The following is a 13,764-nucleotide window of genomic DNA, read 5'->3' as shown; positions in this document are numbered from 1 at the left end:
GTGCGTTACTAAAGGTGTCCCTGTGCGTTACTAAAGGTGTCCCTGTGCGTTACTAAGGGTGTTCCTGTGCGTTACTAAGGTGATGTTCCTGTGCGTTACTAAAGGTGTCCTTGTGCGTTACTAAGGTGGTGATCCTGTGCGTTACTAAGGTGGTGATCCTGTGCGTTAATAAAGGTGTTCCTGGGCGTTACTAAGGTGGTGTCCCTGTGCGTTACTAAGGTGGTGTCCCTGTGCGTTACTAAGGTGGTGTCCCTGTGCGTTACTAAGGTGGTGTCCCTGTGCGTTACTAAGGTGGTGTCCCTGTGCGTTACTAAGGTGGTGATCCTGTGCGTTACTAAGGTGGTGATCCTGTGCGTTACTAAGGTGGTGATCCTGTGCGTTACTAAAGGTGTTCCTGGGCGTTACTAAGGTGGTGTCCCTGTGCGTTACTAAGGTGGTGTCCCTGTGCGTTACTAAGGTGGTGATCCTGTGCGTTACTAAGGTGGTGATCCTGTGCGTTACTAAAGGTGTTCCTGGGCGTTACTAAAGGTGTTCCTGGGCGTTACTAAGGTGGTGTCCCTGTGCGTTACTAAGGTGGTGATCCTGTGCGTTACTAAGGTGGTGATCCTGTGCGTTACTAAGGTGGTGATCCTGTGCGTTACTAAAGGTGTTCCTGGGCGTTACTAAGGTGGTGATCCTGTGCGTTACTAAGGTGGTGATCCTGTGCGTTACTAAGGTGGTGATCCTGTGCGTTACTAAAGGTGTTCCTGGGCGTTACTAAGGTGGTGATCCTGTGCGTTACTAAGGTGGTGATCCTGGGCGTTACTAAGGTGGTGATCCTGTGCGTTACTAAGGTGGTGATCCTGTGCGTTACTAAGGTGGTGATCCTGTGCGTTACTAAGGTGGTGATCCTGTGCGTTACTAAGGTTGTGTTCCTGTGCGTTACTAAGGTGGTGATCCTGTGCGTTACTAAGGTGGTGATCCTGTGCGTTACTAAGGTGGTGTTCCTGTGCGTTACTAAAGGTGTTCCTGTGCGTTACTAAAGGTGTTCCTGTGCGTTACTAAAGGTGTTCCTGTGCGTTACTAAAGGTGTTCCTGTGCGTTACTAAGGTGGTGTTCCTGGGCGTTACTAAGGTGGTGTTCCTGGGCGTTACTAAAGGTGTTCCTGTGCGTTACTAAAGGTGTTCCTGTGCGTTACTAAAGGTGTTCCTGTGCGTTACTAAGGTGGTGATCCTGTGCGTTACTAAGGTGGTGTTCCTGGGCGTTACTAAGGTGGTGTTCCTGGGCGTTACTAAGGTGGTGTTCCTGGGCGTTACTAAGGTGGTGATCCTGTGCGTTACTAAAGGTGTTCCTGGGCGTTACTAAAGGTGTTCCTGGGCGTTACTAAGGTGGTGTCCCTGGGCGTTACTAAAGGTGGTGCTCCTGGGCGTTACTAAGGTGTTCCTGTGCGTTACTAAAGGTGTTCCTGTGCGTTACTAAGGTGATGTTCCTGTGCGTTACTAAGGTGGTGTTCCTGTGCGTTACTAAGGTGGTGTTCCTGTGCATTACTAAGGTGGTGATCCTGTGCGTTACTAAGGTGGTGATCCTGTGCGTTACTAAGGTGGTGATCCTGTGCGTTACTAAGGTTGTGATCCTGTGCGTTACTAAGGTGGTGTTCCTGTGCATTACTAAAGGTGTTCCTGGGCGATACTAATGGTGTTCCTGTGCGTTACTAAGGTGAAGTTCCTGTGCGTTACTAAAGGTGTTCCTGGGCGTTACTAATGGTGTTCCTGTGCGTTACTAAGGGTGTTCCTGTGCGTTACTAAAGGTGTTCCTGTGCGTGACTAATGGTGTTCCTGTGCGTTACTAAGGTGATGTTCCTGTGCGTTACTAAAGGTGTTCCTGGGCGTTACTAAAGGTGTCCCTGTGCGTTACTAAGGTGTTCCTGTGCATTACTAAGGTAATGTTCCTGTGCGTTACTAAGGTGTCCCTGTGCGTTACTAAGGGTGTTCCTGTGCGTTACTAAGGTGGTGTTCCTGTGCGTTACTAAAGGTGTCCCTGTGCGTTACTAAAGGTGTTCCTGTGCGTTACTAATGGTGTTCCTGTGCGTTACTAAGGTGGTGTTCCTGGGCGTTACTAAGGTGGTGTTCCTGTGCGTTACTAAAGGTGTTCCTGGGCGTTACTAAGGTGGTGTTCCTGTGCGTTACTAAAGGTGTCCCCGTGCGTTACTAAGGTGGTGTTCCTGTGCGTTACTAAAGGTGTCCCTGTGCGTTACTAAGGTGGTGTTCCTGTGCGTTACTAAGGTGGTGTTCCTGTGCGTTACTAAGGTGGTGTTCCTGTGCGTTACTAAGGTGGTGTTCCTGTGCGTTACTAAGGTGGTGTTCCTGTGCGTTACTAAAGGTGTTCCTGTGCGTTACTAAAGGTGTCCCTGTGCGTTACTAAGGTGTTCCTGTGCATTACTAAGGTGATGTTCCTGTGCGTTACTAAGGTGTCCCTGTGCGTTACTAAGGGTGTTCCTGTGCGTTACTAAGGTGGTGTTCCTGTGCGTTACTAAAGGTGTCCCTGTGCGTTACTAAAGGTGTTCCTGTGCGTTACTAATGGTGTTCCTGTGCGTTACTAAAGGTGTTCCTGGGCGTTACTAAGGTGGTGTTCCTGTGCGTTACTAAAGGTGTTCCTGGGCGTTACTAAGGTGGTGTTCCTGTGCGTTACTAAAGGTGTCCCTGTGCGTTACTAAGGTGGTGTTCCTGTGCGTTACTAAGGTGGTGTTCCTGTGCGTTACTAAGGTGGTGTTCCTGTGCGTTACTAAGGTGGTGTTCCTGTGCGTTACTAAGGTGGTGTCCCTGTGCGTTACAAAAGGTGTCCCTGTGCGTTACAAAAGGTGTCCCTGTGCGTTACTAAAGGTGGTGTTCCTGTGCGTTACTAAAGGTGTCCCTGTGCGTTACTAAGGTGTTCCTGTGCGTTACTAAGGTGGTGTTCCTGTGCGTTACTAAAGGTGTCCCTGTGCGTTACTAAGGTGTTCCTGTGCGTTACTAAGGTGTTCCTGTGCGTTACTAAAGGTGTCCCTGTTTGTTACTAAGGGTGTTCCTGTGCGTTACTAAGGTGGTGTTCCTGTGCGTTACTGAAGGTGTCCCTGTGCGTTACTAAAGGTGGTGATCTTGTGCGTTACTAAGGTGGTGATCCTGTGCGTTACTAAGGTGGTGATCCTGTGCGTTACTAAGGTGGTGATCCTGTGCGTTACTAAAGGTGTTCCTGGGCGTTACTAAGGTGGTGTCCCTGTGCGTTACTAAGGTGGTGATCCTGTGCGTTACTAAAGGTGTTCCTGGGCGTTACTAAAGGTGGTGATACTGTGCGTTACTAAGGTGGTGTCCCTGTGCGTTACTAAGGTGGTGATCCTGTGCGTTACTAAGGTGGTGATCCTGTGCGTTACTAAAGGTGTTCCTGGGCGTTACTAAGGTGGTGTTCCTGGGCGTTACTAAGGTGGTGTTCCTGTGCGTTACTAAGGTGGTGATCCTGGGCGTTACTAAAGGTGTTCCTGGGCGTTACTAAGGTGGTGATCCTGTGCGTTACTAAAGGTGTTCCTGGGCGTTACTAAAGGTGTTCCTGGGCGTTACTAAGGTGGTGTCCCTGTGCGTTACTAAAGGTGGTGCTCCTGGGCGTTACTAAGGTGATCCTGGGCGTTACTAAGGTGATCCTGGGCGTTACTAAGGTGATCCTGTGTGTTACGAAAGGTGTTCCTGTGCGTTACTAAAGGTGTTCCTGTGCGTTACTAAAGGTGTTCCTGTGCGTTACTAAGGTGATGTTCCTGTGCGTTACTAAGGTGGTGTTCCTGTGCGTTACTAAGGTGGTGTTCCTGTGCGTTACTAAGGTGGTGATCCTGTGCGTTACTAAGGTGGTGATCCTGTGCGTTACTAAGGTGGTGATCCTGTGTGTTACTAAGGTGGTGTTCCTGTGCGTTACTAAAGGTGTTCCTGGGCGTTACTAATGGTGTTCCTGTGCGTTACTAAGGTGATGTTCCTGTGCGTTACTAAAGGTGTTCCTGGGCGTTACTAATGCTGTTCCTGTGCGTTACTAAGGTGGTGTTCCTTTGCGTTACTAAAGGTGTTCCTGTGCGTTACTAATGGTGTTCCTGTGCGTTACTAATGGTGTTCCTGTGCGTTACTAAGGTGATGTTCCTGTGCGTTACTAAAGGTGTTCCTGGGCGTTACTAATGCTGTTCCTGTGCGTTACTAAGGTGGTGTTCCTGTGCGTTACTAAAGGTGTTCCTGTGCGTTACTAATGGTGTTCCTGTGCGTTACTAACGGTGTTCCTGTGCGTTACTAAGGTGATGTTCCTGTGCGTTACTAAAGGTGTTCCTGGGCGTTACTAAAGGTGTCCCTATGCATTACTAAGGTGTTCCTGTGCGTTACTAAGGTGATGTTCCTGTGCGTTACTAAGGTGTCCCTGTGCGTTACTAAGGGTGTTCCTGTGCGTTACTAAGGTGGTGTTCCTGTGCGTTACTAAAGGTGTCCCTGTGCGTTACTAAAGGTGTCCCTGTGCGTTACTAATGGTGTTCCTGTGCGTTACTAAAGGTGTTCCTGGGCGTTACTAAGGTGGTGTTCCTGTGCGTTACTAAAGGTGCCCCTGTGCGTTACTAAGGTGGTGTTCCTGTGCGTTACTAAAGGTGTCCCTGTGCGTTACTAAGGTGGTGTTCCTGTGCGTTACTAAGGGTGTTCCTGTGCGTTACTAAGGTGGTGTTCTTGTGCGTTACTAAGGGTGTTCCTGTGCGTTACTAAGGTGGTGTTCCTGTGCGTTACTAAAGGTGTCCCTGTGCGTTACTAAAGGTGTCCCTGTGCGTTACTAAAGGTGTCCCTGTGCGTTACTAAGGTGGTTTTCCTGTGCGTTACTAAAGGTGTCCCTGTGCGTTACTAAAGGTGTCCCTGTGCGTTACTAAAGGTGTCCCTGTGCGTTACTAAGGTGTTCCTGTGCGTTACTAAAGGTGTCCCTGTGCGTTACTAAGGGTGTTCCTGTGCGTTACTAAGGTGGTGTTCCTGTGCGTTACTAAAGGTGTCCCTGTGCGTTACTAAAGGTGGTGATCCTGTGCGTTACTAAGGTGGTGATCCTGTGCGTTACTAAGGTGGTGATCCTGTGCGTTACTAAGGTGGTGATCCTGTGCGTTACTAAGGTGGTGATCCTGTGCGTTACTAAAGGTGTTCCTGGGCGTTACTAAGGTGGTGTCCCTGTGCGTTACTAAGGTGGTGATCCTGTGCGTTACTAAAGGTGGTGATCCTGTGCGTTACTAAAGGTGGTGATCCTGTGCGTTACTAAGGTGGTGTCCCTGTGCGTTACTAAGGTGGTGATCCTGTGCGTTACTAAGGTGGTGATCCTGTGCGTTACTAAAGGTGTTCCTGGGCGTTACTAAGGTGGTGTCCCTGTGCGTTACTAAGGTGGTGTCCCTGTGCGTTACTAAGGTGGTGATCCTGTGCGTTACTAAGGTGGTGATCCTGTGCGTTACTAAGGTGGTGATCCTGTGCGTTACTATGGTGGTGATCCTGTGCGTTACTAAAGGTGTTCCTGGGCGTTACTAAGGTGGTGATCCTGTGCGTTACTAAGGTGGTGTCCCTGTGCGTTACTAAGGTGGTGATCCTGTGCGTTACTAAGGTGGTGATCCTGTGCGTTACTAAAGGTGTCCCTGTGCGTTACTAAGGTGGTGATCCTGTGCGTTACTAAGGTGGTGATCCTGTGCGTTACTAAAGGTGTTCCTGGGCGTTACTAAGGTGGTGTTCCTGGGCGTTACTAAGGTGGTGTTCCTGGGCGTTACTAAGGTGGTGTTCCTGTGCGTTACTAAAGGTGTTCCTGGGCGTTACTAAAGGTGTTCCTGGGCGTTACTAAGGTGGTGCTCCTGGGCGTTACTAAAGGTGGTGCTCCTGGGCGTTACTTAGGTGATCCTGTGTGTTACTAAAGGTGTTCCTGTGCGTTACTAAGGTGATGTTCCTGTGCGTTACTAAGGTGGTGTTCCTGTGCGTTACTAAGGTGGTGTTCCTGTGCGTTACTAAAGGTGTTCCTGGGCGTTACTAAGGTGTTCCTGGGCGTTACTAAGGTGTTCCTGGGCGTTACTAAGGTGTTCCTGTGCGTTACTAAGGTGGTGTCCCTGTGCGTTACTAAGGTGGTGTCCCTGTGCGTTACTGAAGGTGTTCCTGTGCGTTACTAAAGGTGTTCCTGTGCGTTACTAAGGTGATGTTCCTGTGCGTTACTAAAGGTGTTCCTGGGCGTTACTAAGGTGTTCCTGGGCGTTACTAAGGTGTTCCTGTGCGTTACTAAGGTGATGTTCCTGTGCGTTACTAAAGGTGTTCCTGTGCGTTACTAAAGGTGTTCCTGTGCGTTACTAAGGTGTTCCTGTGCGTTACTAAAGGTGTTCCTGTGCGTTACTAATGGTGTTCCTGTGCGTTACTAAGGTGTTCCTGTGCGTTACTAAAGGTGTTCCTGTGCGTTACTAAGGTGGTGTCCCTGGGCGTTACTAAGGTGGTGTCTCTGGGCGTTACTAAGGTGGTGATCCTGTGCGTTACTAAAGGTGTTCCTGTGCGTTACTAAGGTGATGTTCCTGTGCGTTACTAAAGGTGTTCCTGTGCGTTACTAAAGGTGTTCCTGTGCGTTACTAAGGTGTTCCTGTGCGTTACTAAGGTGTTCCTGTGCGTTACTAAGGTGGTGTCCCTGTGCGTTACTAAGGTGGTGTCCCTGGGCGTTACTAAGGTGGTGATCCTGTGCGTTACTAAAGGTGTTCCTGTGCGTTACTAAGGTGATGTTCCTGTGTGTTCCTAAGGTGCGCTTCATTTCGCTTGGACTTTTGGGACTATTTCATTGGTTCCATTGTACCAGAAAAACTCAAGAGTGTGTACCTGTTAGTGAGCAGCTCTATATCAGTATTCTTGTCTCTCTCCATCTTGCAGTAGGTCTCTCTGTGTCTATGTGTCTCTTCCTCCAGGGTCCGTTCTGCTCTGCTCTCCTGATCCTTCAGCTGCTCCTCCAACTCATGAACCCTGGGAGACAGAGAGACACACTTGTGTAATGACGATGTTGTGTAATAAATATCAATGCAAGTCTTAAAAACAGTGTGGCCGCGATTCAATCAGAGGCAAGTCGTCAACACTATCAACAACGCACCATTTAAAGGACATTTCCCTGACGTTAGCAGAGATGGAATTTTACGGTAAACACTGCAGGTGTCAGCTCAAGTCTAAATGCTCTTTAAATGTCAAGTGTCACTTGTCAACAAAGTGTCTGATTGAATCCCGACCTGTCTTTCTATTCTGAAGTTTACACTACTGCTATCTGGTATTAAAAGTACTTTTCTGTATTTGAGTACTGTATTTTCAAATACACAGCCCAAAACAAGTACTTCTATTTGAGTATTTGAATAGTTATTGTAAAAACCAAATAGTGTATTTGAAATACAATTTTGCAGACTAACTTAAATACACTCCTATGCATTTAACCCAGGTATCTGAAAATAGAATTTAAAATAAGTATTTGAAAATTCTATCAGAAACTTTCCAAGTGTATTTCCAAATTAGTTACAATATATCTGAATACTTACTTTGAATGTATGTGAAAGTATTTCACATACTGTAGTATTTGAACCCAGGTCTGGTGTGTATACAGTATATCTCACCTGTGTACTAGCTGTGTGTTGCTCTGTTTGAGTTTAGACTTGAGGTCTCCATTAGCCAGACTGTCATTCTCCAGCTCTGTCACCTTCTTCTCCAGGTAACTCACCTGAGGACAGACAGACACATAGGTACAGGTGAGACCAAAGAAACGGGACCGATGACTCCCTACTCAGCCAAGGAATGGATTTGGGGTAAAGCCCTGTGATAGTCTAGTGTCTTGTCCAGGGGGTAAAGCCCTGGGGTAGTCTAGTGTCCAGGGGGTAAAGCCCTGTGGTAGTCTAGTGTCCAGGGGGTAAAGCCCAGTAGTAGTCTAGTGTCCAGGGGGTAAAGCCCAGTAGTAGTCTAGTGTCCAGGGGGTAAAGCCCTGTGGTAGTCTAGTGTCCAGGGGGTAAAGCCCTGTGGTAGTCTAGTGTCCAGGGGGTAAAGCCCTGTGGTAGTCTAGTGTCCAGGGGGTAAAGCCCTGTGGTAGTCTAGACAGGGGGTAAAGCACTGTGATAGTCTAGTGTCTTGTCCAGGGGGTAAAGCCCTGTGATAGTCTAGTGTCCTGTCCAGGGGGTAAAGCACTGTGATAGTCTAGTGTCTTGTCCAGGGGGTAAAGCCCTGTGATAGTCTAGTGTCTTGTCCAGGGGGTAAAGCCCTGTGGTAGTCTAGTGTCCAGGGGGTAAAGCCCAGTAGTAGTCTAGTGTCCATGGGGTTAAGCCCTGTGGTAGTCTAGTGTCCAGGGGGTAAAGCCCTGTGGTAGTCTAGTGTCCAGGGGGTAAAGCCCAGTAGTAGTCTAGTGTCCAGGGGGTAAAGCCCAGTAGTAGTCTAGTGTCCAGGGGGTTAAGCCCTGTGGTAGTCTAGTGTCCAGGGGGTAAAGCCCTGTGGTAGTCTAGTGTCCAGGGGGTAAAGCCCTGTGGTAGTCTAGTGTCCAGGGGGTAAAGCCCTGTGGTAGTCTAGTGTCCAGGGGGTAAAGCCCTGTGGTAGTCTAGACAGGGGGTAAAGCACTGTGATAGTCTAGTGTCTTGTCCAGGGGGTAAAGCCCTGTGATAGTCTAGTGTCCTGTCCAGGGGGTAAAGCACTGTGATAGTCTAGTGTCTTGTCCAGGGGGTAAAGCCCTGTGATAGTCTAGTGTCTTGTCCAGGGGGTAAAGCACTGTGATAGTCTAGTGTCTTGTCCAGGGGGTAAAGCCCTGTGATAGTCTAGTGTCCTGTCCAGGGGGTAAAGCACTGTGATAGTCTAGTGTCTTGTCCAGGGGGTAAAGCCCTGTGATAGTCTAGTGTCCTGTCCAGGGGGTAAAGCCCTGTGGTAGTCTAGTGTCCTGTCCAGGGGATGGATTTGGCTGTTAGGCCTGAAATAAAACTCTTATATGAAAGAGGTATTTTTAATTGTGGGATAATGATAATCATAGCAGTTCATTTACAGAGTAAAATGTATGTTTTGGGGGGTACAGTTCCTTGTGTGTGTGTGTGTGTGTGTGTGTGTGTGTGTGTGTGTGTGTGTGTGTGTGTGTGTGTGTGTGTGTGTGTGTTTACCTTCTCAGTAATGTCCACATCACAAGAGTCGATGGAGTCTCTGAACAGGTCCTCTGTGCTTCCCTGACTGCTGCTAAAAGCACTGTGGTTGTGTTGGAACAACTGACTGTAGAGGGGAGGAGGAGGAGGAGGAAGAGAGGAGAGGGAAGAAGGAGGAAAGGGGGAGGAGGAAGAGAGGAGCAGGGAGGAGGAGGAGAGAAGGGAGGAAAGGAGGAAAATAGGAGAAAGGGAGGAAAAGGAGAGGAGGAAGAGATGAGAGGGGGAGGAAGAGGGGGAGGAGGAGGAGTAAAAAGATGAAGAAGTGGGTAATTAACTAAATTAATTTCATTTTTTGTAATGAATTTTTGATAAAAAGTTTCCCAAAGTGTAAGAGGAGGGAGATAAGAGACTAAAACCACAGAACACCTGATCCATCAGATAACCACAGTACAGTCCCTCCCTCTACCAGCCACCTGATCCATCAGATAACCACAGTACAGTCCCTCCCTCCACCAGCCACCTGATCCATCAGATAACCACAGTACAGTCCCTCCCTCTACCACCTGATCCATCAGATAACCACAGTACAGTCCCTCCCTCTACCAGCCACCTGATCCATCAGATAACCACAGTACAGTCCCTCCCTCTACCACCTGATCCATCAGATAACCACAGTACAGTCCCTCCCTCTACCACCTGATCCATCAGATAACCACAGTACAGTCCCTCCCTCTACCAGCCACCTGATCCATCAGATAACCACAGTACAGTCCCTCCCTCTACCAGCCACCTGATCCATCAGATAACCACAGTACAGTCCCTCCCTCTACCAGCCACCTGATCCATCAGATAACCACAGTACAGTCCCTCCCTCCACCACCTGATCCATCAGATAACCACAGTACAGTCCCTCCCTCTACCAGCCACCTGATCCATCAGATAACCACAGTACAGTCCCTCCCTCTACCAGCCACCTGATCCATCAGATAACCACAGTACAGTCCCTCCCTCCACCACCTGATCCATCAGATAACCACAGTACAGTCCCTCCCTCCACCAGCCACCTGATCCATCAGATAACCACAGTACAGTCCCTCCCTCCACCAGCCACCTGATCCATCAGATAACCACAGTACAGTCCCTCCCTCCACCACCTGATCCATCAGATAACCACAGTACAGTCCCTCCCTCTACCAGCTGATCCATCAGATAACCACAGTACAGTCCCTCCCTCCACCAGCCACCTGATCCATCAGATAACCACAGTACAGTCCCTCCCTCTACCAGCCACCTGATCCATCAGATAACCACAGTACAGTCCCTCCCTCTACCAGCCACCTGATCCATCAGATAACCACAGTACAGTCCCTCCCTCCACCACCTGATCCATCAGATAACCACAGTACAGTCCCTCCCTCTACCACCTGATCCATCAGATAACCACAGTACAGTCCCTCCCTCTACCAGCCACCTGATCCATCAGATAACCACAGTACAGTCCCTCCCTCTACCACCTGATCCATCAGATAACCACAGTACAGTCCCTCCCTCTACCAGCCACCTGATCCATCAGATAACCACAGTAGAGTCCCTCCCTCCACCACCTGATCCATCAGATAACCACAGTACAGTCCCTCCCTCCACCACCTGATCCATCAGATAACCACAGTACAGTCCCTCCCTCTACCAGCCACCTGATCCATCAGATAACCACAGTACAGTCCCTCCCTCTACCAGCCACCTGATCCATCAGATAACCACAGTACAGTCCCTCCCTCTACCAGCCACCTGATCCATCAGATAACCACAGTACAGTCCCTCCCTCTACCAGCCACCTGATCCATCAGATAACCACAGTACAGTCCCTCCCTCTACCAGCCACCTGATCCATCAGATAACCACAGTACAGTCCCTCCCTCTACCAGCCACCTGATCCATCAGATAACCACAGTACAGTCCCTCCCTCTACCAGCCACCTGATCCATCAGATAACCACAGTAGAGTCCCTCCCTCTACCACCTGATCCATCAGATAACCACAGTACAGTCCCTCCCTCTACCAGCCACCTGATCCATCAGATAACCACAGTAGAGTCCCTCCCTCTACCACCTGATCCATCAGATAACCACAGTACAGTCCCTCCCTCTACCAGCCACCTGATCCATCAGATAACCACAGTACAGTCCCTCCCTCCTCCCTTTCTGTTGGGGCTGTAAAAAGATGATCTCATTAACTTACCGTCCAAAGGCAGTGCTGGATATCTTTCTGTTGGGGCTGTAAAAAGATAAACAGGAAAATCAGAAATGTTATGGTATAGGGTTGGTTTATAACTCAGGGCATGGTAGAGGGTTGGTTTATAACTCAGGGCATGGTAGAGGGTTGGTTTATAACTCAGGGCATGGTAGAGGGTTGGTTTATAACTCAGGGCATGTAGAGGGTTGGTTTATAACTCAGGGCATGGTAGAGGGTTGGTTTATAACTCAGGGCATGGTAGAGGGTTGGTTTATAACACAGGGCATGGTAGAGGGTTGGTTTATAACTCAGGGCATGGTATAGGGTTGGTTTATAACACAGGGCATGGTATAGGGTTGGTTTATAACTCAGGGCATGGTAGAGGGTTGGTTTATAACTCAGGGCATGGTAGAGGGTTGGTTTATAACACAGGGCATGGTAGAGGGTTGGTTTATAACACAGGGCATGGTAGAGGGTTGGTTTATAACACAGGGCATGGTAGAGGGTTGGTTTATAACACAGGGCATGGTATAGGGTTGGTTTATAACTCAGGGCATGGTAGAGGGTTGGTTTATAACACAGGGCATGGTAGAGGGTTGGTTTATAACACAGGGCATGGTAGAGGGTTGGTTTATAACACAGGGCATGGTAGAGGGTTGGTTTATAACACAGGGCATGGTAGAGGGTTGGTTTATAACTCAGGGCATGGTAGAGGGTTGGTTTATAACTCAGGGCATGGTAGAGGGTTGGTTTATAACACAGGGCATGGTAGAGGGTTGGTTTATAACTCAGGGCATGGTATAGGGTTGGTTTATAACACAGGGCATGGTATAGGGTTGGTTTATAACTCAGGGCATGGTAGAGGGTTGGTTTATAACTCAGGGCATGGTAGAGGGTTGGTTTATAACACAGGGCATGGTAGAGGGTTGGTTTATAACACAGGGCATGGTAGAGGGTTGGTTTATAACACAGGGCATGGTATAGGGTTGGTTTATAACTCAGGGCATGGTAGAGGGTTGGTTTATAACACAGGGCATGGTAGAGGGTTGGTTTATAACACAGGGCATGGTAGAGGGTTGGTTTATAACACAGGGCATGGTAGAGGGTTGGTTTATAACTCAGGGCATGGTAGAGGGTTGGTTTATAACTCAGGGCATGGTAGAGGGTTGGTTTATAACACAGGGCATGGTATAGGGTTGGTTTATAACACAGGGCATGTTATAGGGTTGGTTTATAACACAGGGCATGGTATAGGGTTGGTTTATAAATCAGGGCATGGTATAGGGTTGGTTTATAACACAGGGCATGGTATAGGGTTGGTTTATAACAGGGCATGGTATAGGGTTGGTTTATAACACAGGGCATGTTATAGGGTTGGTTTATAACACAGGGCATGGTATAGGGTTGGTTTATAACTCAGGGCATGGTAGAGGGTTGGTTTATAACACAGGGCATGGTATAGGGTTGGTTTATAACACAGGGCATGGTAGAGGGTTGGTTTATAACACAGGGCATGGTATAGGGTTGGTTTATAACACAGGGCATGGTATAGTGTTGGTTTATAACACAGGGCATGGTATAGGGTTGGTTTATAACACAGGGCATGGTATAGGGTTGGTTTATAACACAGGGCATGGTATAGGGTTGGTTTATAACAGGGCATGGTATAGGGTTGGTTTATAACACAGGGCATGGTATAGGGTTGGTTTATAACACAGGGCATGGTATAGGGTTGGTTTATAACACAGGGCATGGTATAGGGTTGGTTTATAACACAGGGCATGGTAGAGGGTTGGTTTATAACACAGGGCATGGTATAGGGTTGGTTTATAACACAGGGCATGGTACAGGGTTGGTTTATAACACAGGGCATGGTACAGGGTTGGTTTATAACACAGGGCATGGTACAGGGTTGGTTTATAACACAGGGCATGGTATAGGGTTGGTTTATAACACAGGGCATGGTATAGGGTTGGTTTATAACACAGGGCATGGTATAGGGTTGGTTTATAACACAGGGCATGGTATAGGGTTGGTTTATAACACAGGGCATGGTATAGGGTTGGTTTATAACACAGGGCATGGTATAGGGTTGGTTTATAACACAGGGCATGGTACAGGGTTGGTTTATAACACAGGGCATGGTACAGGGTTGGTTTATAACACAGGGCATGGTATAGGGTTGGTTTATAACACAGGGCATGGTAGGGGGTTGGTTTATAACACAGGGCATGGTACAGGGTTGGTTTATAACACAGGGCATGGTACAGGGTTGGTTTATAACACAGGGCATGGTACAGGGTTGGTTTATAACACAGGGCATGGTATAGGGTTGGTTTATAACACAGGGCATGGTAGGGGGTTGGTTTATAACACAGGGCATGGTATAGGGTTGGTTTATAACACAGGGCATGGTATAGGGTTGGTTTATAACACAG

The 13,764-nt window shown here is 48.4% G+C and overlaps 1 protein-coding gene across 4 annotated transcripts in view; it reads right to left on the bottom strand.

Moving 5' to 3' along the window:
• Positions 1–13,764, bottom strand: part of LOC106606268 (rab11 family-interacting protein 4A) — a 103,255-nt gene that overhangs the window by 26,278 nt on the left and 63,213 nt on the right. For all 4 annotated transcript variants that reach the window (XR_006770106.2, XM_045719616.2, XM_045719618.2 and 1 more), the window contains 4 exons: positions 11,333–11,368; positions 9,116–9,221; positions 7,604–7,707; positions 6,831–6,971 (listed from right to left, as the gene is read on the bottom strand). Coding sequence is in view for 3 of the 4 variants with exons in the window: in XM_045719616.2 (XP_045575572.1) it covers positions 6,831–6,971; positions 7,604–7,707; positions 9,116–9,221; positions 11,333–11,368 (387 nt within the window). In the remaining variant the exon portion in view is untranslated. The remainder of the gene's footprint in view (positions 1–6,830; positions 6,972–7,603; positions 7,708–9,115; positions 9,222–11,332; positions 11,369–13,764) is intronic.

The sequence above is a fragment of the Salmo salar genome, chromosome 06, assembly GCF_965601325.2.
Source record: "Salmo salar chromosome 06, fSalSal1, whole genome shotgun sequence".
In the NCBI taxonomy this organism is placed as follows: domain Eukaryota; kingdom Metazoa; phylum Chordata; class Actinopteri; order Salmoniformes; family Salmonidae; genus Salmo; species Salmo salar.
The sequence above is the reverse complement of the archived record's forward strand: the minus strand, read 5'-3'. Positions and strand labels throughout refer to the sequence as shown.